A 27,010-nucleotide genomic window follows, 5' to 3' on the forward strand; every position below is an offset into this window, starting at 1 on the left:
GTCTTTTGAATTATAAGAAAAAAAATAGAGATCTGGTGTGAAATCCTGGTGCCATTGAAGTTAATAGCAAAACTCTCATTGATTTCAATGATCCCAAGATTTCACCCTTATTTGTTTACCAAAAATGTCCTTTTTTATTTAAAGAACATGTGTCACAAAACCACAGACTCGTGTAATAACTAAAAAGTAACAAAGCCTTGGAAGAAAATTAGATCCTAAATTAGAATGTCCAAGATATTCATGATTTAAAATACATGGCTGAACTTTCAGAGGTTCAGGACCTCCCCCTCTGGGATGCCTGGGGGCTCAGAACATCAGGATCTTTCCAGTGCTTTATAACATAATAAAGCCAGGGTTTATTTCCACCCCTCTCTTCTGTATTTTGTTTTAAGTAAAAGGAATGTGACACAGAAGCTATAAGACCATCACCCTAAACTTGTGCCAAGGGACTGGCCAGGCTGCATCCAGACATAGAAAACAAAGTGCAAATCAACGGCACAGGACAGAGGAAATACACAGGCAGAATGTTAGAAGTAACTGTAAATATTAGGAAATTTGGGGTAAAGGAAAATTCTCCCAGCTTCTTATGAAAACTCCAGCCATAACACTAATTAAAAGTGGGGACGGCCATTGACTAGAAGGGGTTTCCTTTTTTTTCCTCCCCAGAGGTTTGGGCTCGGGAGAATGGGGAGGAGCCTTGTGCCTCCTCAGTTCCCTCCCTCACCTGTGCCTGCTTGCTCTGCGTCAGCCGCTCACCTGTACCCAGAGAGCGATAGGTGCGCTTGGGGCTGGAGCAGCAGGTAAAGTTCTGCGGGTGAGCGGACTGAGAGCTGGGGAGGGGAGAGCAGAGCTAGGTACCTGCAGGTTTTATGCTTCGTGTTTAGAGACCACTCCCCGGACTAGTCTGCCTGGGGCTGGAGAATGAAGAAAGGGGGTCTCCTGGGTTGGGAATTATCTCCATGTTTAGAGGAGCGGAGCCGAACCCCTCTCTCTTATTCCCCCACCCAAGAGGGCTGCGCTCCGCTCCGCTCTCTAAGCAGCCTGGGTCAGGTAGAAGCTCCGGGATACAGTTCCGTGAGTAGGAGGGTGTGTATCGCGGTGATGGGGGAAGGCTTTGCTCAGGTGAGTCTCATGCTAATGCCCTGGCCCGCCCTGCCCTTCCCTTCCCCCTAAAGTGATAGCTTTCCCTATGGAGGGACGGGGGTTCCCCTACCCCCATGGATCCACCCCAATGTCCCAGTCTCCAGCACAAGCCCCCTCCATTCTTCTCCTTGGGATTCAGAAAGCAGCAAATAAAACAGCAAGCACGACAAGGCAGAGCCCTGTGGTGTGGTTGCTCTGATGGTGACTCTGCCTGTGTGTGTGAGCCCTGCACTTCCTTCTCTACAGACCGATGTCACAGAGGGGTCCCTGGTCTGGGGAGTGTTTGGTTTGCGTTTGCTCTCGCTAACCTGGGGAGGCGGAACGGTGACCACACCGCGTATGTCGTGGTAGCAAACTGATCAGGGAGCCTAGTGGTTAAAGATCTAGGAGCCTGGCAGCCAATAACTTACAAGAAGGAAACCTCTAAACAATGTGAGTCGGCTGCACTAAGGTACATCAGGCTAATGGCAATTGAAAGCTTTGGAAGCAGGAGAGGAAAAGACCAACTTTCAATGACATTACGTGTAAAATGATACTTTCTGTCCTTGGCCACTTGGTCCTTGGACTTGCTGAGGATCTTGCTCTGTCACCGGACTAATGTAGCCTTATGATTCTCTTTCTTTAATCCTGATTCTTCTGCTCTGTCTTCAACCAAACTAATGAGACGGAGCCTTTTCTTCTAAAGCCTAGAACAAAATCTAGACGAGATCCATATGTTGTTGAGCTGCTGGCCTGAAATGCATTTGCCCTCAGGCACTCTCTCTGTAGCATTGTCCAGAAATGTTTTATTCTTTTACAGTAAGTGAAAAATAAACAAATGCTTCTAGGGCAAAGAATAGCAGCAAGATCAGAGTCCAGAAATAACTCTTATCAAAGCTTGATACCAGGGGCAGACTTGCTTCAGCAAAAATTCTGATAGGAACAATAAGGAAGGGTACAAAAGTCATCCCCGTCATCTATTAAAATTGGTAACAGATCTCTTTTCTAGCATAAGGTACAACGTCTGATACAGAGTAAAACCCTATGTACTGATCTCAAATGCTCATGGAAGAAAATTGCTAACAGCCTAAATTTCTAGGGTAGCATCTATGAGCAGGCTGCAGGTGTGCACCCCCTTCCCCCAAAAAGTGACTTTCAGGCATTTTAGGTGTCAATTATATAATTAATTTGATTCGTTAGGTCTTTTTTTTTTTTTTTTTTTTTTTTTAACTGAAGACTGGAAATTTTCCGAAGTAACTGTAGAATGAAGGAAAGTTGCTCCACTGGTCTTGCAGATTTTTTTCATCAGCCTAATTAGTTTAATAACAACTGTTCAAAACCATCACAATTCTCCCTGGGTGCAGCTGGAGGAAAGGGATATATGAAAATGTGTGATTAATAGCATGAAATTCTGCAAAGGGGAATTTTAGCCTGACAGGGAGCACTAACAAACAAGCAAATAGATTCCCAAGGGGAGAGGTTGAAGTGTTTATATGATTATAGGGGTGTGTGAGAATTTGCAGACAAATACAGCATCATCCCAACATTTAAATTTGATGTTACGCAAGGAGGATTTCAAGACAGGTAATGGGTGAATGGGGCAAGAGAAGGAAACAAGTTTAGGAACAACTTAAGTTTGTGAGAGTAGCTTTCTCCACACATCTCTTGTTGGTTCCTTTTATCATCTTTTTGCTCTCTTTATAAGAGTTGGGGGACATATTCTCACCATTTGTCTCTGTCTTCTCCCCCACATATTGTCCCACTGCATGAAGGTCCAGTGGAAGCACCTTTCCACCCTCCATCCTAGAGCATCCAGGGATTTCCCTACACCCCCCCGGCTGCCCAGTGGTGGTGTAAACCCTGCCTGACTTTCCCCAACTCTTTCTCTCCCCCCCCCCCCCCACCAGTGGTCAACTAGTTACATGCAGTGTTTCCAATTTCATCATTGGTTGGAAATGTGAATTGGAATTGAAACATGAATACACGTTTAAAAAGCATGTACAGTGTATGATAAAATACTTGTACCTGAAAAAGTAAAATAGGTTTGAAAAGTATGAACAAAGACTAGCTTCTTCACACAGCTGCTGTGTTTTCTGACAATGCTGGCACATTCGTTTTGGCAATGTTGGCCAACATTATAATTTCAAATTATGATTTGTAAGCAAGGTCTGAATGAGCTCTCCCCTGACAGCTAGTGATGAGCCAGGGGAAGGATTCAGGACCAGACTATTTATATGAACTCACCTACTCTGCTTAGGTATCCAGCAGACAGAGCTGTGCTGCCCAAGTGATCAATTTTGGCTGGTGTTGGGTTACAAATCATTTTAGAATCATAGAAGATTAGGGTTGGAAGAGTCCTCAGGAGGTCATTTAGTCCAATCCCCTGCTCAAAGCAGGCCCAACACCAACTAAATCATCCCAGCCAGGGCTTTGTCAAGCCGGGCCTTAAAAACCTCTAAGGATGGAGATTCCACCACCTCCTTAGGTAACCCATTCCAGTGCTTCACCACCCTCCTAGTGAAACAGTGTTTCCTAATATCCAACCTAGACCGCCACCACTGCAACTTGAGACGGTTGTTCCTTGTTCTGTCATCTGCCACCGCTGAGAACAGCTGAGCTCCATCCTCTTTGGAACCCCCTTTCAGGTAGTTGAAGGCTGCTATCAAATCTCCCCTCACTCTTCTCTTCTGCAGACTAAATAACCCAAGTTCCCTCAGCCTCTCCTCGTAAGTCATGTGCCCCAGCCCCCTAATCATTTTCGTTGCCCTCTGCTGGACTCTCTCCAATTTGTCCACATCCCTTCTGTAGTGGGGGGACCAAAACTGGACGCAATACTCTAGGTGTGGCCTCACCAGTGCCGAATAGAGGGGAATAATCACTTCCCTCGATCTGCTGGCAATGCTCCTACTAATACATCCAATATGCCACTGGCCTTCTTGGCAACAAGGGCACACTGCTGACTCATATCCAGCTTCTCATCCACTGTAATCCCCAGGTCCATGACCCCAACATTTTGGTATTGAATGTGGGGGTCATGAAATGTTGTTGTATAAGTAAAGGGCAGCAGAACTGTACTTAGCCTGCCCTGATTGAAGGGGTCACCCTCAATGCTTAATTTTTGCCAGGACTGAGCCCTGGCACCTCTAGGCTTGGCAGTACATAGCTCCAGGCTTGCCACATCAGTTAGGAAAGTAAAAACCTTGCTTGAGTCCCGGCTCCTTTCATTACAAATTAAGCATTGGTCACCCTCAAGTGAACTGCACTCATGAAGCAAGAGGTTTGGATGGCAGATCCCAGTGGGGAGAAGTGGGTGGCGTGGGACGGGGTTTTGCTTGGTGGTGTGGGCTGTGCCTAAGAGTCACAGGCACTATTTGACTTGCCCCTCTCCCCTATTTAAAGATAGAGCTTATTAGGCTCTGCCATAAATATAAAGGGAAGGGTAAATACCTTTAAAATCCCTCCTGGCCAGAGGAAAAACCCTTTCACCTGCAAAGGGTTAAGAAGCTAGGATAACCTCGCTGGCACCTGACCAAAATGACCAATGAGGAGACAAGATACTTTCAAAAGCTGGGGGGAGGGAGAAGCAAAGACTTTCTCAGTCTGTGTGATGCTTTTGCAGGGGACAGAAAAGGAATGGAGTCTTAGAACTTAGTAAGTAATCTAGCTAGATAGGCGTTAGATTCTGATTTCTATAAATGGCTGAGAAAATCAGCTGTGCTGAATGAAATGTAGATTACTGTTTTTGTGTCTTTTTGTAACTTAAGGTTTTGCCTAGAGGGATTCTCTATGTCTTGAATCTGATTACCCTGTAAGATATTTACCATCCTGATTTTATAGAGGTGATTCTTTTTACTTTTTCTTCTATTAAAATTCTTCTTTTAAGAATCTGATTGCTTTTTCATTGTTCTTAAGATCCAAGGGTTTGGGTCTGTGCTCACCTATGCAAATTGGTGAGGATTTTTATCAAGCCCCAGGAAAGGGGGTGTAAGAGACGTTTCCAAACGGACTCTTTCCCAGTAATATACCGGTTACACGTTTGGTGGTGGCAGCGATAAAGTACAAGGGCAAAAGGTAAAATAGTTTGTACCTTGGGGAAGTTTTAACCTAAGCTGGTAAAAGTAAGCTTAGGAGGTTTTCATGCAGGTCCCCACATCTGTACCCTAGAATTCAGAGTGGGGAAGGAACCTTGACAGGCTCCATAGAGAGTCTTTTTGTTTTGTTTTAAGTCCTCACTAGAGCTGAAATCACTAACAATCAGGTCTAAGTGCTTAGACCTGCTGCCGGACAGCATTTCTGTGGAAATGACAGTCCAGCCTGCACTCACTGTGTGTCTCTCCCACTGAGAGCTGAAATCACTGAGCGCTAGGCAGAACTTCAAGAGACCGACTCGCAGAGGTCACAGTGGCAGCAGAAGGTGATGGTACAGGGCCATCAGCAGTGCAATGAACGGTGGCACAACAAACACCAGCAGCCAGAGTGAGTGACCAGAGCGAGTGGTGAGCAGCTGGACGACCAAGCATGATGTCTTCTCCCAGGATGGGAGGTGAACTCATGTGAAAGCACCTCTGAACTCCAGGTCTTCACTGACCAAGGACAACAACTATGAGTGGGATGCAGTAGAGGGAGAAGGGAGGGGCATGTGAAAGGAACATTTGTTTGTTGGACTACGTTTTAGTGACTTTGCTCCAGAGTGCTAGATTTGTGACTAAGAAACCTATATAAATATACATTTCCTAGTAAGCAAAGATTTTTTTTTAAAAAAAAAAGTTGCTATCTTGAGAGGTCATTATCTTGGGGAGTTTCTGTAATAAACATTTTTATTATAATTAATTTTAACATAAGAACGGCCATATTGGGTTAGACCAATGGTCCATCTAGTCCAGTACCCGTCTTCCAATAGTGGCCAATGCCAGGTGCTTCAAAGGGAATTAACAGAACAAGGCAATTACTGAGTGATTCATCCTCTGTCGTGCATTCCCAGGTTCTGGCAAGCAGAGGCTCTCAGGGCAAGGTGTTGCATCCCTACCCATCCTGGCTAATAGCCATTGATGGACATATCCTTCATGAGTATCTCGTTCTTTTTTGAACCCAGTAATAGTTTTGGCCTTCCCAATATCCCCTGGCAAAAAGTTCCACAGGCTGACTCTGTGTTGTGTTTTAAGAAATACTTCCTTTTGTTTGTTTTTAAACATGCTGCCTATTAATTTCATTGGGCGACCCCTAGTTCTTGTGTTATGTGAAGGAGCTTATTCATTTTCTCCACACCAGTCAAGTCATATCTCCTCTTAGTCCTCTCTTTTCCAAGCTGAAAAGTCCCAGTCTTTTTAATCTCTCCTCCTATGGAAGCTGTTCCATACCCCTAATCATTTTAGTTACCCTTCTCTGTACTTTTTCCAATTCCAATATATCTTTTTTGAGATGGGGTGACCAGAACTGCATGCAGTATTCAAGATGTGAGCATACCATGGATTTATATAATAAAAGTGGAGGAGCTTGGATTGCCAGACCGATCAGCAAAGCCAATGCTGACAAACTATGTGAAAAGGCTGCAAAACACAAATCCTCTAGATTGCATGGAGATGCAGAAAGCCTTATAAGCCAGTCATTGTCACAGCCAATTTTAGAAGTACTTAACAAGGTTGTTAAAAATGCTGGAGACACAATTTATTCAAACAAACATGGCTGTCATATCATACTTTCTCTTTAAGCAAGAGATACCACGCTCTACACACTGGAGGCCAATGTGAAGTGCATTGTCATTTGTTAATTCTGAAGTTGGATACTGCTTCTGACCAAAGACCAGAAAGTGCTCACTATCTTTCCGCAAGAAACTCAACTGACATGGTTAGAAGCATGTGGTGCAACAGTGAAAGACTCAGCAGTTGAAAAAGTGAAGAACTCTCTCACCACATTCAGAAAATGTGCATACATGGCTGATGAATGAACCAGTGCAAATAGGTGTCAAGTATTAAGTCACTGCATATGTTATCCTGATGTCAGTCGTAGGCCAGTAGATGAATTTCTAGATGTTCAAGTTATAGAAGACACATTGGCTGAAACTCTGACAACACACGTCTTAGAGTTAAATGCTTGTAAATTGAACGTCAAAGAGATGGCTGCTTGTGCATTTGATGGAGCTGCAAACTTCTCTGGAAGACATAGTGAAGTACAAAGCTTGCTCAGAGAAAAGTGTAACTCTAAACTCTCCTATACAAACTACAGAGGCTGTCTACTCCAACTAGCACTAGTACAAGCTACAGAATCTTCAAAGGCATTTAATATCATCGTCATACTCTTTTTTTTTTTTTTTTTTTTTTTTTTTTTTTTCTCACCAGTAAGAGTCCAAAAGGAAAAAGTCCAAAAGTCATCTTGGAAAATATAGATGATACACTGAGACTGAAGTTCAAATTAGTCCAACCTGGGAAAACCCGCTGGCTTTCTCATGAGTGATCCTTGGCTATTGTCTTAAAATTACTTCAACCATTATTATTGGCTTTGGAAACTACCGAGATGGGACGGATCTAAGTAGTTAGGCTGGTGGACTCCTTTTGCTACTAACTTCAGAGAAGACAATTGCCATTCTCTCTCTTGTAAGTCCACTGTTGAAACCACTTGGGTCATTATACAATGCCATCCAGGCATCTTCTACAATAGTAGTAGATCTCTGTCCAGCAATGGAAACTACACTTGTATCAATCAGAGTTATCTATTGAAAACGCACTGGAAGAAGCAAAGACTTCAGTTCAGAAGTTGACTAATTAGGGCACTTTTTGTCCTCTTCATTTAAGGAGTTAGTATAAGCCAGCTGAAAAAGTAAAATACACAGATTTAATTCTTACATGTCTACAACACCAACTTCTGGATTCTATCAACCTCTACGTAGCTTTTACAGATGCCTGTCTTACAAAACACTGACAGTTGAGTGGAGTGAGGCACTCCCCACAATGGGGCTGCCATATGACCAGGACAGAATAGAGAATTTGAACACAGAGTGGAATATCATACGATGAACAAGTGTAGATTTAACTTCAACTTCTTTATCATCACTAGTGGTTCAACCTAATTTTTGTGCTATGTTTCCTGGGATGAAAGAAGTAGGAATTCATCTCTTTCTAGTCCCAGTCACGACAGCTATAGCTGAGTGTTCTTTTTCCTCATTGAATAGAATTTTGTTCTGAAAGAAGTCGCCTTCTGCGTGATCATGACCATATCATGAAGGACTGGAAGTACTGGACACATGAGAAGCCACCAAAAATGAATGCACTGCATTCAAGAAGTTCATTAACAGAGTTGTGCAAAATTACAACAGGAAACCAAGATGAATGTAGACATAGTGCTTCATACTAGGCTTGTGTAGCCAACTTTAATTTGTGAGATTTTAAAAACATGAGTTAAATCTAATAAAATGGTTGTGAACCATTTTTCAGTTTTTACTATGGTGCCATACTACCTACCTTCACCCTAATGGTCCCATGCCTCATCAGTCCTCACTCCTCCCCATGTATTTTTAAACACTCCCCCTAATTTCAATTCCTGAGGAAAATGCTGAGAGCGTCCCAGCCTATGAGGTTTCACTATACTCTGACAAAGAGGAACCAGACACTTGGTGAGAACATCTGGAGTATAGAAACTACATGGGGAAGGAAGGCCTCTTCTACCTCAGCTGCCCTAGTGTTGCCACTCCCTGATGGCTGTGGGAAGAGGAGCAGTATCCTTCAGGGGCTGGAAGTAGGGAATAATATTGCACTGGCCACTGGGGGCTTGCAATAAATGAAGCAAGTGAGCTTGCCATGTGTAGCTGCCTCTTATAAAGCAGAGGCCAAACAGAGCTGGTTTGTGAGCTAGGTCCTTTTGGCTGGAAGCTGCCATCTTTGCTCTAGAATCTTAGCTTTCACCTAACTTTTCAAATGCCATCTAGGAGTAACCCATACAGTGATGTCTTCCAGAGCCTGCAGGCAGCCTGGAACAACGGCCCCAAGAAGTGTGAAGTGCTGCCACCCATCCCAATGGGTTATTAGCTCTGAGGACTGATGAGAATGTCCTTTCAATGTTAATTACTTCACTGTAGCTCGAAGCATGCAAAAAAGCAGTGGGATGATCCCGTTACCAAGATCTGTGGTGAGTGGCATCTCAGTCACCTGTCCAGTGGATGCAACTTGGTTTATGGATGGAGCTCGGGGGGGAGTGACACTACTCTTTTCCAGTTGACTGGTCATTCAGTGAGTTGTTCATAAACGCTTGAACAAAAAATAACCCCTAGACCTGGCACAGGTTATTGACCATTATTCCTATAGAATATCTGTTGACTCGTCAGAGTTTAAGGCCAGAAGGGATCACCAGTTCATCTAGTCTGACCTCCTGTACATCACAGGCCACCAACACTACCTAGCACCTGCACATTACACCCAACCACTGAAACTAGGCCAAAATATTACAGCCCACAGAAGACTAGACTATTAGGTGCCACAGGCAGAGAGTAGGAGGGGCACCTGAGGCACACCACTGCCCAAGGTCATTAAGTGAGCTTACCCAGATGATCCTGGCAAGTGACCTACACCCACATGCTGCAGAGGAAGGTTTAAAACAAAACAAGCTCACTGCCAATCTGACCTGGGGAAAAACTCCTTCCCAACCCCACATATGGTGATCAGTTAGACCCCGAGCATGTAAGCAAGAACAAACCAGCCAACCACCTGAGAGGCAGAATGCCCGGTGCCACCTCTGACCTATCTCCAGCTGTTACTATTCCTGATGTTTCAGAGGAAGGTGGGTTTGTTTTTGTTTGTTTTAAATCCCAGAATACAGTGGGGGGGAAAGGAATCTCTTCCTGACCTCTGCAGATGTCTGGCTGAAACTGTGAACCATGAGTTCTTAGGAACATAAGACCTAAATGGAAAGTGAACCCCAGGGCTGTTGAGCTCTGCCCACTACCATCACATGCAATCCTGTCATACACTTGCACTCAGATTTGTTCAGCATGTAAATAATAAAAGTGTACTCATTTCTGGGGGCAGAGAAAGGGTGAGCAGCTCTCATATAAAAGGGATTTAGTTCTTTTTCTGTTAAGCTGCTGGCAATTAATCACCAGCAATAGAGGTCAGTGCCATCTGCATGGCTTCAAACCATGCACCTACAGAAATTCAAACTTTCCCTTTTATTTCTAATCTTTCCCACCCACCTTTGAACAAGTTTGCAGGTAAAGAATTGAGAGGCTCTTGGAAATCGTACCCTCTCCCCTAGTAAAGCACTTGCTTGAGGGGAATGAAATTGTGAGAGAATGGGAGGCCTTACTGAGCTTTGGGTCCCACAATAGATCAAAGGATCTTTAGTTAAACGTTCCAGATGTATTTCAGAACTAGAACCAGGAGTAAATAGTGTTGATTCAGGGGGCCATTATTCTATAAAAGCTGAGCAAGATCTAAATATACATAGAGAAACCTTGAGGACTCCACAGTATCTGACCAGATAAGTGAACTGGCTTATTTGTCCAATTACACTGCCGGGTCAGTTACCACCAAGTCTAATTACTGAATGTTTGGAACAGATGTGAACAGCGCAGTATTGCTATACACATTCAGGTGAGCAGGAGTTGAAATAGTCCATTAACACTGAGGTTTCGCTGGCTTTACTTTAGAAGCTGAACCAAACTGGGTGTTTGTTGCAAGAGATGCACTTGCACCAAGAGTGGCAGGACGGACACACAAATCCTGTCTGAAACTTTTCTGCAGCTTTTGCTAGTGAAATGTATGAGTGAGCTAAATTCATGTTGAGGTTGGAAGACTGCCTGTAATTCACTTGAATTAAGTGGCTAGCGGTTCCCTTAAGACTGCTAAAATGATCCTTCTAGCGCCATGCACACACGCAAGAGCCATAGGCACTGTTCTCAACCCGACATGGTACCTCCCATCAACACCAGTGTAGTTCTTCTGTAGGGCATGGTCGGTACGTGAACCTACGTGCATGATTTTCATATTCTGAGTGAGATGGGAGGGTGCGGAGTGGGTCTCTGTAAGCTATTTGTTACAGTGGCATACTGGACTTTGGACTTTATTTTTCACTGTACACAGCCAGGAACCAGATTGTGCAAGATGAAGTGTTATTGACAGGCTAAAGGAAACTGATTCCGGGAGGATATGTGCAGCAGTCCAGTAAAGCAGATGAGACCCTTGGAAAGCTCCAGAGGCTCCAAACTTGGCCATGAAGAGGTCCTCTGAGGCAGTTCTGGTGAATTGGAAGAAGCAGGAGAGAAGCCTAATGACCCTGGGGAAAGCTGAAGCTGCTGCAGGACAGTGCTGGGTAGAAGGAGAAGGGTCCGCATTTCACTAAATGGCAGGCGGGGGGCAATAAAAGATTAGATGTTTGCCTGAGTGATCCATCTTGAGATGGGACGAGTGTTCCAAAGTGATCAGGAGTGTGGAGTGAAATGGAAGGGTGAGGGGCCAGAGGGATCAAGGTGTCAGGAGTGGGGAGATAAAGGAGATGGGCAGAATTGGGGCAACTGACTCTGGTGGTGGCAGAAGAGGGGGTGGATGTAGAACTGAGTGGCAGAGCAAGGAGGTGGAAGATGGGGAAGGGCAGAGAAAGTGGAACTGGTGGTGGGAATAGAAGAAAAGGAGGGCGGCTGGAGAAGGAGGAGGTGCAGGAAGAGACTGACCCAGAAGGGGTGCATTCAGAAGCAGGGGTGAGCAGCAGCTGGCTATGTCCAGACACTGCTAATTCCTTGGGAGAACGGGGAATTAGCAACAGCACAAGAAACAAACTGAGCTGTGAAAGTGATCAGAATTGAAGCCCCAGGTCAATGATTAAGGCGACTAATAGCATGATACTGTAATAAACAGGCAGTAGAGCAAAGTTTGGTAATTAAAGTGCAAGGAGAATCAGGTATGCGATGGAACAAGCAGGTGAACTGACTAATGGAGTAAGGAGGAAATCAAGTTAGGGCAAGGCAATTTCTGAAAAAGCAGCCTCTAATTTTGGGTGCTCAAGGTGAGATGCCTTGGGCCTGTTTCTCAGGAGATATTGAGCACCCACAACTCCATCTGAAGTCATTGGGCTGTTTTGGCTTATGTCTAATGTGGTAGTGCCAAGGACCCCAGACAAGGATCAGGGCTCTGTTGTGCTTGGGACTTTACAAACAAATAACTCAGACCATGGAGCACTAGGATTTAGACAATAGGCAAACGGTGAACGACGAGAAAAGGTACAAGTTAACAGTAGAGACAAGTGCATTCAGGCATGTTTGTATTCCCAGTGGTTACATATTCCAGACAGGTTACTGTGCCCTATTCCCTGCTCCAGAGTAATCAGAGCAAGACTCTGTACGGAAATGCTTGACAGCCTATTGCTTTTTTTGTGCTTACCTGAGTCTCTGTTGACATTGGCACAGAAACACTGCGAGCAGCTCTGTGCTGGGCAGGATGAGTAAGGACACATGATCATTCTATTAGTCTCAGGGTGGGTCAGTCACGTGGGGAAACGTTAGTCCTATCTTGGTACGCTTAAAAATACATTGAAGATCATTTCCTACTCTCCTGCAAATGCATTTTGATTCTGGAACAGGTTGTGTGCAGTCTGTTTAACAGGGCAAAGGATGTGGCCTTAACGTTCCATGCCTTGACGTGTCTGTGCATCTATTAATTATGATGAGGTGATAACGTTCTGGCAGCACCCATTTTATGGGGCACACCTTTAATTGCCATTAATGGCCAGCTGCTAGAGCTCTCATACAGGCTTATTGTGTGGTCATCTATTTACCCAGAAATCTTATATTTTCAGCCATCTGCATAGTGTATATGTATGTGGCCTCTTTATAGCAATTTGGGTAGGTGGTTGGTGTTTCTCCAAGGAAATAACGTGCCTAATACATAAAACTGTTGGATTTACCAATATTGATGGTAAAGGATTCTGTGTTTGGCTCATTAAACACAAAATGCAAATGTACTCATTTGCCAATAATCTCTCCCCTTCAGCCGTGGAGTGAGGCAGTCTTTCATTGCTTTCGTAACAGCTGGCTACAACATTGCTGTCAAATATGCAGGACAATAATATTTTATTGTATGGGCTAGTTCCATTCTACGAGTAAATATCCTCGTATAAGAGCTACTTGCAGGGATAGCAATATATCTTTATTGGTAGCTCCTATCTGGTGGTTTTGTAGGAATGGAGCCCAGGACCTCAGCAATGGAAGAAAAGTCCTCTACCTCTTCAGCTGAAGAAGTAACTGTACAATAAACAGTAAGAAAACTAGAGCCAGCACTGAACAATGACCATAAGGCTCAAGGCTCGTCTACGTGAGAAAGTATCACTGGTTTAACTGAAGGCGATGATTTAAACCAATGCAAGGCTCTGTGTGAATGCCTTTGGTTTGGTGTAAGGGTGGCGTATTTTGCTCTACCTTAAGTTGATTGGGGACACATTTAAGTTAAACTGAAATAAGTGTCCACGTGGGGATTTGCGCTGGTTTTGTGGTATTAAGGGCGGGGCTTTCCAGAAAGATAATCTAGACAGGGTGCTGTGAAGCTCTTGTTCACCTCAGTTGGAGTACTGTGTCCAATTCTGGGTGCCACACTTTAGGAAAGATGTCAGCAAATTGGAGAGAATCCAGAGAAGAGCAACAAAAATGATAAAAGGTTTAGAAAACCTGACCTATGAGGAAAGATTTTAAAAACTGGGCATGTTTAGTCCTAAGAAGACTGAGGGAGGATCTGATAAGTCTTCAAATATGTTAAGGGCTGTTAAGAAGAAGATGGTGATCAGTTGTTCTCCATGTCCACTGTAGCTAGGACAAGAAATAATGGACTTGTCAAGGGAGATTTAGGTTAGATATTAGGAAAATCTTTCTAACTATAAGGGTAGGTAAAGATCTGGAGTAGGCTTTCAAGGGAGGTTGTGGAATCTCCGTGACTGGAAATTTTTAAGAACAGGTTGGTCTAGATTTACTTGGTCCTGCCTCAGCATGGGGGGCTGGACTTGATGATCTCTGGAGGTCCCTCCCAGCCCTACATTTCTATGCCCAGCCCGTTGGAACCAGATATGGAATAAAGAATTGCTCCTGGAAGCACCTTAAGCATTGAACACCACAGGTTTAATTAAATTAATTTAAAAACCAATTTAAACTAAGCCAGTGCAGCTTTGCCATTTAAACAAAGTCTCAGCCAGTCAAAGCCCTACAGTGATGCAACCGTCTTAAAATCTTAGCCCCAGACATCCTCTACATGATGGGAAACCCACATGGGACCAGAATCTTTAGAAGGATATTGTGGATTTTTGGCCATGTTGGTTGGTTGGTGTTGTATTACCGTAGCACCTACGAGCCTCAGTCATGAACCAGGACCCCATTGTGCCAGGCGCTGTATAAACACAGAACGAAAAGATGGTCCCTGCCCCTGTTGAGTAGTGGAGTGGAAAGGGCCCTAAAATATGAGGACGTTGAGTCCTCTGCTGGTGCTTAGCGCTCTCTGCACAGAGGGTCTGTGTTTCTGCACTGCCTCCTAGGCCCCACTACCCAGCTCCATAGCAACACAGCTCTGATGGAGCAAGGCTGCTGGGAACTTTCCAGTCAGTGCCTTGGTGAGCCTATACTGATGGTATTTTGTGTGAAAATCCCTGTGGAGTTGGTGAGCTGAGGGGATGGGAATGGTGAGTTGCAAGGTCAGATCCAGCTCTGAACTCTGCAGTTCAGCCCCATCTCATCATTGCTTGCTATTTAAATAAACTAATTCAAAGCAGCAAGATATATATGGCTGCTGCTTACTATTAAATGTAAGTCTCTTTTTGAGAGAGAGAGACTAATAAACAGAAGAGAAACATTTGGGTGCATTGAGTTTCAGCTTCAGCTATTAATTAAAAAAGCCTAATTGATCATCCTGGCACAGCTGATCAGTAGTTATGCCAGATGGTCTTCCTGACATATGCTCAAGGCTAGATCAAATAGCTAACAGTTTCTTCACCTTGTTAAGCAAACTAGCAAAAGGCAAACAGGAACATACTGTATTTAATTGCTACAATTCTCCTAGGAAACCAGTCCCCTGATTCACCTATGTAACTGGATGTGCGTGTGCTCCATGACTAAGTGAAACACTGGGACTCTCAACCTGCTGTTCTCTGTGTTAACAGGTGAAAAGTTCATTCTGTGATATTGAAACTGTGGTGCTATATAATAAAGCATGGTCATACATCAGAGTGTCACTCAAGACCTGTAACTGTATTATCCTTCCTGTCACTCTGTATAAACTGAGGGATCTGTTTTACACCTTTCTTTTTTTATCCCTAAATCTTACTGTACTTCATTCCATCTTTTGAAATCCTCTTTCCCCCTCTCTTCTTATAACCCCAACTCTTGTCCATCTCTTGCTTTGACTGCTGCAACTGCCTCTTCTCTGGACTCTCCACATCCCATTTTGTGCCCACTCAAGTCTATCCAAAATGGTGCTGTCAAAATCGTATCTCTCCCCACTCCGCCCTCCCGATGCTCTGACTGCTAGTGTCTCTTTGCATCTCTTCACTACTTTCCACTTATGCACCAAGTTCAGACTTGTCTTTACCTTAAAGACCAGTGACCTTCCTATTCACAACTTTGCGCTCATTCTTCCTCTGTTCCTAACAATCCTCTTGGTCTTTTGTTTTGTAGCTAGTCAGAACTTGCCATGCCAAACACAAATAGAAGCTGACCTCTGAAATCAGTTTTCTTCTTAACCTATCCTCTCCATTTTCAAATGAATTCTGAATTGCACACTTTTCTGTGCCGGGTTAGGATCTTGGTGCAGGGTGTTGAACTAGCTAAACTATATCTTACAAATAAAATAAATTATATATTTAACCTGTTGCTTGGCTAGTGTTCATGGGCTAAATCTGATTTTCTTAGACTACATCAGGATGTTCACTGCGCCACTTGGACAAATCATTTTCAGTTGATGTGCTGTCTTAAAAACACTTCATCAGTCATGTCATGTTTTTGCTTCCAGATCAGATGACCATTTTTAATTGTGGAATGACGCTGTTATGAATTTCTGAGTGAATAAGTAGTGCTGAAATTCACAAAACTTTTGGTATTGGCAAACATTCTCGCAAATACCCAGCTGTTTTTTGAACACTTGCGGGTAATTAACAAAAGACCACATGGTTCATAATAATAAACTGAGTTTGGTGTGTTTCATCATGGAAATATTACTCTCTTTCTCTCCCTCCCCACTAGAACTAGTCAATAGTAAGGATGCCTGTGATGCAAAGTTTGTAGAAGGACCAGTTCACTGCAGTGGAGATTTCAGGCCCCCTCTTCTGCAGGAAGTTCAGCACAGCAGCTTATTAAGCAGCATTGGTGCAAGATTTGAGGGGTATCTTGCATGTGGTTAGAAAATGGCAGGGAGGAGCTATTGCAGTTGAGTAGGGAAGATGGAAGGTAAAGGATGGGTGGGCCGAAGCTGCACCAATAAGGGGAAGTTTGAAGGCAATTCCGGATGCTTATTTGGTGAAGGGGGAGACTGGCAAGAAGATGTGCTAGATATGGCAATTTCTTGCAATATCCTTGAAAAAACTAATTGCAGTAAGCTTGTGTTGTTGTGGGCAGGGATTGTATTTAACCTCTCCAGGGGGGAGATGTGCCTGATGTGAGAAATGGGAGTTCAAAAGACTATCTTGAAAATGTGCCAATGAGTATGGACTTTTGAGACAATAAGTGTGAAGTGGATTTCCTGGGGCATCCCTAGGGAGAGGTTAATGCAAATAACCCAACTCCAGTCATGCAAAAATCTAGTCTTTTAAAGCTTTATCCTGAGGAGAGAGTCTTTGTCTGCTGATTACCTGTTACTTGAGGCCAAGATCAAAGGCCCAAACTGCATAAAGAAACAGCTGATCTGCCCAGTTTTTGTTCTGGTTCTAAATTCAAGACTGGTACAAACTTGTAACCAGCAGGGTTCTGAAGGACTTAAATCTACCAAAGCCCAAGGTTGGAGGCCGGTGTGACCTTTGGTAAGCTTTTTAGCATGCGAGTAGGAACTTCTTCTAATGCATTTTCCCTGTGGAGCTTTTATCTGAAGAATAAAAGTGCTTGCTTAGATGGAGCTGTGACTGCGGGTTATATACTGGTTGTAGCATTTGGAGATAAAGCAAAGCGCAGATGCTGGCCGGGTTAGGCAGTCTGGCTTGCTGGGGATATCACAGTGCCAATCCAGGGAGCTGTGCAGTCTTAAAATCCCTTGTCAGGAGTCAGTGAGACTCAGGTCTCTGCCCCAGAGAGATGACTGCTGGGAGCCGGAAATTTTAACCGGGAAGCCTCAAAGGACAGTGGAGGGGGAATACTGGTGCGTTTGCCCTGAAACTGTGACAGAAGAGACGTACAAGGAGGGGGGAAATGGGTAACAGGTTTGGGATTATAAGTGACAGATGGGCTTCATGAGCTGGTCTGGGTTGTGTGGAGGACCCAGGGTGACAGTTTTGAAATACAGCAACCAAGCCAAATAAGAAGTGATCTATACCTTTTGGAAGGTTTAATTTAAACATGTAACCTCACCTCTGTGCTTCCTAGTTCCACTCATCAAGGACTAAGAGCCAAAGCTCAGAATAACATAAGGCCATTCCTGCAAGGGGTCAGTCCAGCCTTATTAAATCCCTTGGGTCTGCTGGGGCTCTGGACCATTTTGAAGTTCACCCATCAGCAGGAGGAGTTAGTGGCCACTGCCTTTTTATAGGAAGGACTCATCTCTATATCTTCCCCATAGGCCATCTCTGCTCAGGCTGCTTTCAGCCAGCATCTTCCTTTCTTTTGTAACAGAAAAGTTGCTGGCCCTGTACTCCCATTGGCATCGGGCAGATCTTCATGTCTCTTTGTAGCCACTGACTAATCCTGATTATTCCAGGGAGCCAATAAAAGCAGGTGTGTCAGGATGGCCTCATTGCCGTGCTGAGGTCAATGCCAAATGCCTCCAGGGCAGGGTGTGGGTAGTTGTGAAATGAGCCCCTCCCATGCAGTATTCACCTTTCTGCTCCCTCCCTGGATGGAGGCGGAGGGAAGGAACAGTGGAGCAATCTCACACCCTGATTGCACTACAGCTGGCATTTCTCAGAGCTCCATCATTTTCACATCTGTCTGCCATTGTGTAACATCTGTTCCTTCCATGTAAAGACCTGCTCTGTCCCTTCTGTTTAGAGTCATTTACTTAACAGAAGTCCTAGGTGGTTACTTCCAGAAGTAAATCGTTGCGGTCAATCTGCAGCTTGTACATTAGAAGACCCAAGGAAACCGATGAGTCTTGCAATGTACCTTGAAGGATGCAAGATTCAGGCTCAGCTTGCTCTCTGGTGTCCGCAATTTCAACAGTTTGGGGGCCTTTGCTGAGAAAGTTAATTGGAGCCCAGGCTCCATCAGCTGTACTATTGCATTGAACTAAGTGGCCATGGTGGGGTGTGACTAGACAGAGACAGTCCCTGACACAGCCACATTTTTCTAGCCAATTTAGAGCTCTATAGATAAGGGCAAAAGCTTGAAATGGACCTGAAATTGGATCAGCAGCCAACATAAAGCATGGAACACTGAAGACATGAGCTCAGGTCCCTGTTTAGATTGCTGGTGGACTGCTCCATTGCAACCGTTCCAGAAATGGCTCACCACTTCCAGAGTAGGTGTAAGGTCATTCATGCAGCACAGGGCTAGCCCTGCCTGTCGGTCAGCCACCCACCCAGTGAATCATTCCTCAATGTTCCCTCCTTCTTCCACCCTCCTAGCTAGGTCTGTGCCACTCCTTCTGATCAGCCTTTGCTCTGCCTGAAATACATAGGATACATACCCTGTCAAGCATTGATGCAAAACCTGAGATGTCTTGCTCTTGTAATTGACCTATGTCAAGGGAAGGAGAAAGGGGAAATATAGTGATGGGTGGATTAGAAAGAAGAAGCAATTAACAACACAAACCCACTTTGGAAAGACCTCCTCATAGCCAGGAGAGAGCCCAATGGCAGTCATATGTCAAATGGTTATGACCGCCGCAGTTCCTTCCCCAAACTATTCACTGTTGCCTTGCACTGTTAAAGTTGGCATATTCTTCCCCTGAGGTGGCTACACTTCTCTGGTAGGCAAAGTGATCTCCCTGCAAGGGTACAGGCTTATCTTTTTGTGAAGCACTTGGGGCATCTTTACAATAAAACATACCATAGAAATGTAAGTTAGTGAAGTTGTGCAGAACCAGGGAGAGTCCATTCACTGATACCTGAGCTTTCTTCACTGTCCAAGTCCGGCCACATGCACACTGGGCTGTGGGTACAGTATATTAATACCCAATTCTTATATAGCACTTTTCACCCACAGAGAGTGTAGCATTTCAGTCAAGCAGTAATTGCCTGGAGCTATACGAAGAACCATAGGGGAGTATGCAGCACATGAGCGTGTAGAAGCTGAATATCCAGAGCCATGTAAAATATGCTGTGACCCAGAGGAAGCAATGGTAGCTGGCACCCAGCTGACTTCTCTTGACTTCTCTCTTTGAGCTTTGGGAAACAGATTATTTCTTTAAATTAAAAATCTCTGTACGGCATCCAGGGACGGTAGTTCTTCACACACCATGAAAATCCTCAGCGTTTGGTCTTAAACAAATAATGTTTGTAATGGCCTCCTTCACTGGCTCATGTTGCACAGTGAACCAGTGGCTTCTGTATTTAGATTTATTTTCTTGCCAGCGTTGGGAAGAGCTTGCACCACAAAAGTGACCCTGTGTTTCTACTCTGAATAGGTCTTTTGTGTAGCTGCCCTGCCTGCTCTGTTCTCATTTGGTTATTTGCAAAAGCTACAAACTGGATCAGAGGCAATGGGTTTGGATGAATTGTTGTCTGGAAGGGTTTATTGCCAATGAATGCATTGTCATTCTTTTCTTACCCCTGTGCGTTTTCCCTTTGAAGCTTTTGCAAATCTGCCACAGTACCCCACTAATTTGGCAGCTCCATCCTAGAGCTTCGTCCTTGCCCGCAAGCCATCCTTCAAAATAGGCTTCAAGAACTATTTCAAGTTCAAACACAGACTAGCGAAATGATGTGATGCTTCTCTTGTCCTTAAGACACAATACAGTGAGGAGTGACATCAAGACTGCATTGCCTGCCAGGCAGTTTGGATGTGCTGTGGATTCCCAGGGCTACCAACAAGATGGCTTGTTTCAACTTCTTGCATGCTTTCTCCTCTTGCAGTGATGCACTTGCTCCATCACCCGCACAGCTGCACGTACGCCGCGAAGCTCATCTGGATCTGTACAGTACTTTGCAGTCCACAGCTATTCAGAGCTCACAGGTCCAATATACCCTGGTGGAGCCTCTAGATAGTTTCATGGTAATCTCTGCCCATGCTACATGTATAGAAGGTCTATTCTAACTCTGTTTTGTTTTGTTTTTTAATGCTTCCTCTGAAGGGATATTGGTCAGTTTCAAAGAGGATTCTTTTCCTCTTGGGTCCAGAGTCACAGGGGCCAAAATCCCTCTACAAATGGCTCTGCATCACTGATCATGATATACAGTGTGTGTGATCAGTATCTGAGTAAAGATTAGCCTAGTCCTGGTAGCTCAGCCAGAGGGAGGCACTCTTCTCTTCTCTGGTCGGGGCACTGCTGGCAGGGCATGGGGTTACCGGTTAGTGACTGCGCTTGGACGATGGGGAATCTGCTTAATGTATCTGCTATGCCACTGCCTCTTAAAATGACAAAGTGAAAAGCAAATATTTGGGTTGTAAAATGATCTTGAAATAGATGTGAAAACAGAGCTCTCTTCCTGAGCTAGCTGTGATCATGTCCCATGGGCAAGGCTTATTTGCATTGTTAGGGAGATTGTAAAAGCCCTTCTCTCAATGGTCTTTTTTTATCCATCCGATGAAGTGAGCTGTAGCTCACGAAAGCTTATGCTCAAATAAATTTGTTAATCTCTTAGGTGCCACAAGTACACCTCTTCTTTTATTTCCTTGTCTTTTAGCACCAGCAGGTGGATCGTGATGGCAAATTTCAAAGGTCATGCTCTCCCAGGCAGTTTCTTCCTGCTCTTTGGCCTCTGGTGGTCTGTGAAATACCCTCTGAGGTACTTCAGCGAGAAGGTGAATAAAAAGTCCCATAGAAACCACTGTTTCCAACGCCTGGATGTCATTGAAGGAGTGGTCAAAATCATCTTTGCCCTGATAGGTAAGGATTAGAACACAGTGCATCCCCGACCACCCAAGACAATTCACCATGCTACAATTATTGTCTGACCTTTTCACCCACCCTACAGCCCCTTAATTTCATAAAAGTAAGGGTAAATTTGATCCTACATGTACAATATATAAACAAGGCCCAATGAACTGCACACCACCAAGTGTCTCCAATGGGTGATGTGAAGCATAAGAACATAAACACGGCCATACTGGGTCACACCAAAGGTCCATCTAGCCCAGTATCCTGTCTTCCGGCAGTGGCCAATGCCAGGTGCCCCAGAGGAAATGAACAGAGCTGGTAATCATCAAGTGATCCATCCCCTGTTGGCCATTCCCAGCTTCTGGCAAACAGAGAGAAACTCTACTGGGCCTTTTTCATTCTCTCCAGCCTGGAGAATGTTCTGTCTTCAAATCTGTTCCTCATAGACATTGCCAGACTGGATCAGACCACGGGTACATCTTGTCTAGTGTCTGTCTCTAACAGTAGTCAGAACCAGATGAGCCAGAGAATAGTGCAAGAACTCTGCAGTAGCCAGATCTGTAATAATATGTCCCCAAGATAGGTCTCACCTGGGTCTCTAACAGAGATTGGTTTAAGCTGTAAAGCACAAGCTTTAATCTCCCTTCCAAAAATGTTGTTGTCACTAACTATGATAACTTGATATCCATATAAATATCCATTCCCTTTTTGCATCTTGTTACATTCCTGTTCTTAGTGATTTCCTGTGGCAGTGAGTTCCACAGTCTAATCACAGATTGTATGAAAAAGGTATTTCCTTTTCTTGGTTTTGGATTTCCCTCTTTTTTTAAATTCCTCCCTTAAAAGAAAGGACATGTAACCCTGTATTTGTCTCTGTCCAGGAATGCTGGCTGAGCAGTTTGTCCCCGATGGCCCCCACTTGTATCTCTACAGTGGCGAGGAACGCGGCTGGGTGAAGTTGATGAACTGGCAGCACACGACCATGTACTTGTTCTATGGACTCTCAGGTGTGGTGGATGTGCTCACTTACTCCCCGCTCAAGGTGCCCCTTGGACTGGATCGTCTTATGCTGTCGGTGGCTGTGTTTGTTGAAGGTTAGTAGCCTGATGGCAAACAGCTAGGGCTGAGATTCCCAAAGCTGCTCAGAGGATTTTGACAGATACCCACTGAACCTAATGGGAGTTGGGGATATAGATGCACTAGACAGCTTTGAACGTCTACTGCTAGGAGGATAACTAGATTGTAAAACCTGCTAATGTGCTGAGGAAAAACAGTTAAGAGTCTGGAGAAACTACACAAAATATCACTGGAATAAACTCTGTTAATTGGATTCTGAAATGGCTGGAAACATCTCCAGATGTTGCTGGAAGCAGCTGGGCTCAGGGAGAAAGTTTGGGGATCTCATAGATACAAAACACAGGAAGTATCATGAAAGAATAATTAATGGTGAGTTGCTGAGAGACACTGGATCTTGCCAACTTCTGAACTTCAGCAAAGTTGGGATGAATTGGGGCATGGGGTGTTACTTAACCTCCACCTCTAGTGAGATGTGAAGGGCAGCCACCACGTCTAAATCAGAGGAGACCTCAATCTGGCTTTATTGTACCAGAACTTTTTTCTGCATTGAAAGGGATTTCTTTGTGTCTCTGACTATGAGGAGGTTTGAAGACCACAGGAGATTTCAGGTTTCCCAGCTGAATTCACGTCATATGGAAGTAGATAGAGTTGAAGACTGAAATTAAGTGGCCAGAATCTGGAAGCGCTGGTCAGGGCATGGCTTTAGAGCTGGGATCAGGATGTGTCACGCTATTATCACAACAAGGAGTGGGCCAGTCACTTCTTGCACTGTCACTAGAGCAAGGGCCTTTCTGATGCCCAGCAATGAATATCAGGCAGGTGAGCTCTTTGTGTAGAGATAAGGGAGTATAATGTAACTGACACCGATAAAGCTAAAGATCCTGCCATTATTTCAATAGCAACTGCCTCATGATTACTAACAGGCTTTAAAACCATACAATACTTGCCGTAGGCTGGCATGGATTCCTCAGATGACAATGGTTTTGTGGTATGAAGCAGCAGGCTGAGTTCCCTTGTTACCATAAACAGCTGGTAGATGCTACTCTTGCCTCACATCTATAGAGTTTTGTCCTTGTGTCATGTAGAGCAATTAATTCCACTGTAGGCAGCATTGGTCTTGCCTGCTTTCATCTCACCTGTCCAATCCAAGTGGCCTATGCACTGGCTTCAAGTCAACACATCATGAACCAGGATTTCAGGCTTCACTTGACTTGAACAGGGCAAGCCAATGGCGATGTGCGAATGGAGCTCCTGTTGGTAGTGAATCCACTGTGTCTAGGAACATCTCGAGATTCTTTTCCTCCTCCTGTTCCCATGACTTTAAAGAATGCAGAACAGAGATTGTGTGTGTGTGGGGTGGCGGGGGAAATAGATATCAATGACTTTTGACATGGAACTATTCAGACACTGAAATGATCGTTTGCAAAGGCTTAGGATTTGAAAGGACACTGTCCATGCTAATCTCCATTTGCAAACTCTTGGAGGAAATAGTGAGGATTAAACTAATGAAGTACAATAGAGAGCAAAAACTCAGTAGTGAGGGGACGGACTGCTGGTGGTGATGGGAGTTGACCTAGCACCTTCAAACAGGGATTGCTGTGCCATTCTCTTTTCCTTTGCTTCAGTCGTCCGTACGCTCAGCTCAAAGGCATTGAGACAACTTCTTGTTGCCTTGACATACAGGCTATAATTGGGAAAACTGGCCTGATGGGGTTCCATGGCAGCTTGGCTCAGTTAATATGTCAAGATTTCTTTCTGCCTGCCAGTGCCATAAACTCACGAGTGTGTGCATGCACGTGGGCAGTGGGAGCAGGGGAACAGCGGGCTTTCTGCAGAGATCTGCAGCTGAAACCTATTAGTTTTGCTGGTGATGTGTGAACCAGCAACTATCACAGGATGGGGACCTGGGTTTGATTTCCAGTCTGCCACTGCTCTCCTGGGTGACCTTGGGCAAATTGCTTCGCTTCCATGTGCTTCAGTTTCCCCATCTGTAAAATGGAGATAATAGAATGGTGATCGCCTCCTTTTGCCAAGCGCTTCGAGATTTTCATTTATTTATTTATTTTGATGAAAACTGCAATGCAAAATCTATATCTTCCTTACTAACGATGCCACTCTGAATTTGGTATGAATTTCGACAGGTTTTCTCTTTTATTATCACGTCCTTCACCGCCCCATGCTAGATCAGCATATCCACTCCCTGCTGCTCATTGCCGTGTTCGGTGGGGCCTTCAGCATCCTGCTGGAAGTCTTCCTCCGCGACAACATTGTCTTGGAGCTCTTCAGGGCTAGCCTCACCATCCTGCAGGGAACCTGGTTCTGGCAGGTCAGTTCTGGTTCAATACCTTCAGATTTGTTCTAAGATTAGGCATTAGGGGTGGGGAAATGTGGTGTGGGGGAGGGATGTACATCACTGTACATTCCAATCAGTTGTCACTGAAGGATTATCTTTCAGGGTTTACTTGGTAAGTGCTCCAAAACCCATCTATGAACAATTGTCCTGAAAACCTACTAGCCCCAGGTCCTTTACTATGACCATGGATCATTTTGCAGATTTTTGCAGATGGGGAAACTGAGGAACAAAGATTTTAAGTGAGTTACCCAAGCTCACATAGCAAGTTTGTGGCAAAGATGGGACTTGAACTCAGGTCTGCTGAGCCCCAATCGGAGCTTGAGCCACAAGTCCAGCCTTGTGCATGAGTGGGGGTTAGGTCACGCCATTAGTGAGTGAAGCATTGTAATAATGAGGGTGAAGTAAAGTGATATTAGAGGTTGGAGGGTTAGGCATCCACCTATTTTTTTTTCTTTTCCCCTCAGAGCTAACAAATCATTTTATTCTAACCAGATTGGGTTTGTGCTGTTCCCACCACGGGGAGGCCCAGCCTGGAATGAGGATGACCATGACAACATCATGTTTGTCACCATGTGCTTCTTCTGGCACTACGCGGCTGCTATTCTCATCATGATTGCCAACTACGCTCTCACTTACTGGTATGTTAGTGGTGGGAGGGCAGGGGAAGAAGGGGAAACAATTGGAGCATGACGTATAATGGCTCATATCATGACCTGCAATACAAAGTCTTAGTGGCATCAAACGTCTTTAAATTTCAGGGCACGCCGAGAGGCGTATCCTTCACTTGCCAGATGCACAGATTCAAAGCAATGTCAGCAAGCCTCTAAAGTTGCTTCTTGAAGTCTTAACCATTTTTATTTCTTTGCACTGGGTGCTGGCTGGCAATTGAAAGTGAAGGTTTAATTTTTAAAAAAATGTATAGAAGAAACAACAGTCAAAGTATTGTTGGGAATATGTAGCACTTGGCATTGCGATGTCGATTTCGTTCTAAGGATTTCAAAGCACTTTAAAACAGCAAGGACATCTAGATTCACAGCACCTTTGTCTAGAAGGCAGAGCAAAATAACGCCATCCCCAAATATTAAAAAATATAAAAAGGACTTAGCCTCGAGAAAATCATAATTTAGCTTAAAAAATCTCATTATTTCAAAAATTAAATAAATAAAGTTGGAGTTCTTTTTAAGGCTTCCTGGTTTCTGAGCTTTCCTGGTACAACAGGGTCAGCTTTCCATGCAATCAGGAGGGCTATCCGTCTGTCTTAGGTCTTTGTATGGCCCCAGCACTATAATACCTGAGTGCCGCACAGTCTGTCTTTATCCAGACAACGCTTCGGTGAGATAGGGAAGTACTTTCATCTCCATTTTACAGGGGGCAAACTCAAGCAAAGAGAAACATGAGTTGTCCAAAGTGTCACAGGCTAGAAACTTTTTTTTTTTTAAAGATGGGAATCTCATATATTCACTCCAGCAGCTGGGGCTTAAAGAAAAACATGAATTATCACAAGACCTGTGATAAAATCATGAGAGTTGGCAACACTGAGAAACAGCCACAAGAGATTAAGGGATATATATTTTTTTCAACCTAGCTGAGACCTGGCTTCCCTTTTCACAGCTGCTATTTGCAGATATATTTTTATGCCTACAAAATAGGTTTGGGGCCAGATTTGTAAAGGTATATTGGTGCCTAAAGATGCAGACAGGTGTCTAAGTGTCTTTGAAAATCCCATTAGGTGCCTATTAGCATCCTTAGGCCTCTAAATACCTTTTAAAATATGCCCATGTGAACTATCTAACCCTCAGATTTTGCCTGCACTCAAATACTTAGAGATCTGGAACACTCCGATTTGGACTCAATACCAGGAGCACAAAAGTGGTTGTTTACACCACTGTGAGTACAATTTGTGCCTACGACAGGAGGAACATCTTTCTGAAAATGAAAGTGTCCGCTTAATGAAGTGTCCGCTGTCACACTCAACATTTGTGGCTGAGCTCTGTAATAGAAACATGGTCTCTTGACTTCCAGCCCTGTGCTGAAACCCAGGAGCATTCTTCCTCCCATGTCTCACCATACACGCAGAGAAATATTTCACTGTATCACAGCTGAGGTGACCATATCCCATCTGTACGTATGTATGGAATATCGTATCCCGCTAATGGCTGCACCAAGCTAACACAGCCACACTGGACAAGCCCATTTTGTCTGAGCATCTTACACTTGCGCAGCCAGCCCTGCAGTAGCTACATTAAATGCAGTGTTTGGAACGTGCAAGTGTGAAGCTCGCCAGGGGTTTCCAGGGCTGTGTGTCACCTTGCCGCCACCTGCCCTT

The 27,010-nt window shown here is 44.4% G+C and overlaps 1 protein-coding gene across 4 annotated transcripts in view; it reads left to right on the forward strand.

The window, feature by feature from the left end:
- Nucleotides 1-667: 667 nt before the first annotated feature.
- The window catches only part of LOC102947707 (transmembrane protein 45B), a 28,334-nt gene continuing 1,991 nt past the window's right edge, over nt 668-27,010 (forward strand). The window contains exons 1-6 of one of the 4 annotated variants that reach the window (XM_043534164.1): nt 885-1,122; nt 15,138-15,237; nt 21,061-21,263; nt 22,136-22,348; nt 24,473-24,657; nt 25,177-25,322. In XM_043534164.1, the coding sequence (XP_043390099.1) occupies nt 21,080-21,263; nt 22,136-22,348; nt 24,473-24,657; nt 25,177-25,322 (728 nt within the window). In that variant the 5' untranslated portion in view covers nt 885-1,122; nt 15,138-15,237; nt 21,061-21,079. The other 3 variants (XM_007068591.4, XM_043534165.1, XM_027830732.3) reach the window with 3 other exon arrangements.

Source organism: Chelonia mydas, chromosome 22 (assembly GCF_015237465.2).
Source record: "Chelonia mydas isolate rCheMyd1 chromosome 22, rCheMyd1.pri.v2, whole genome shotgun sequence".
In the NCBI taxonomy this organism is placed as follows: domain Eukaryota; kingdom Metazoa; phylum Chordata; order Testudines; family Cheloniidae; genus Chelonia; species Chelonia mydas.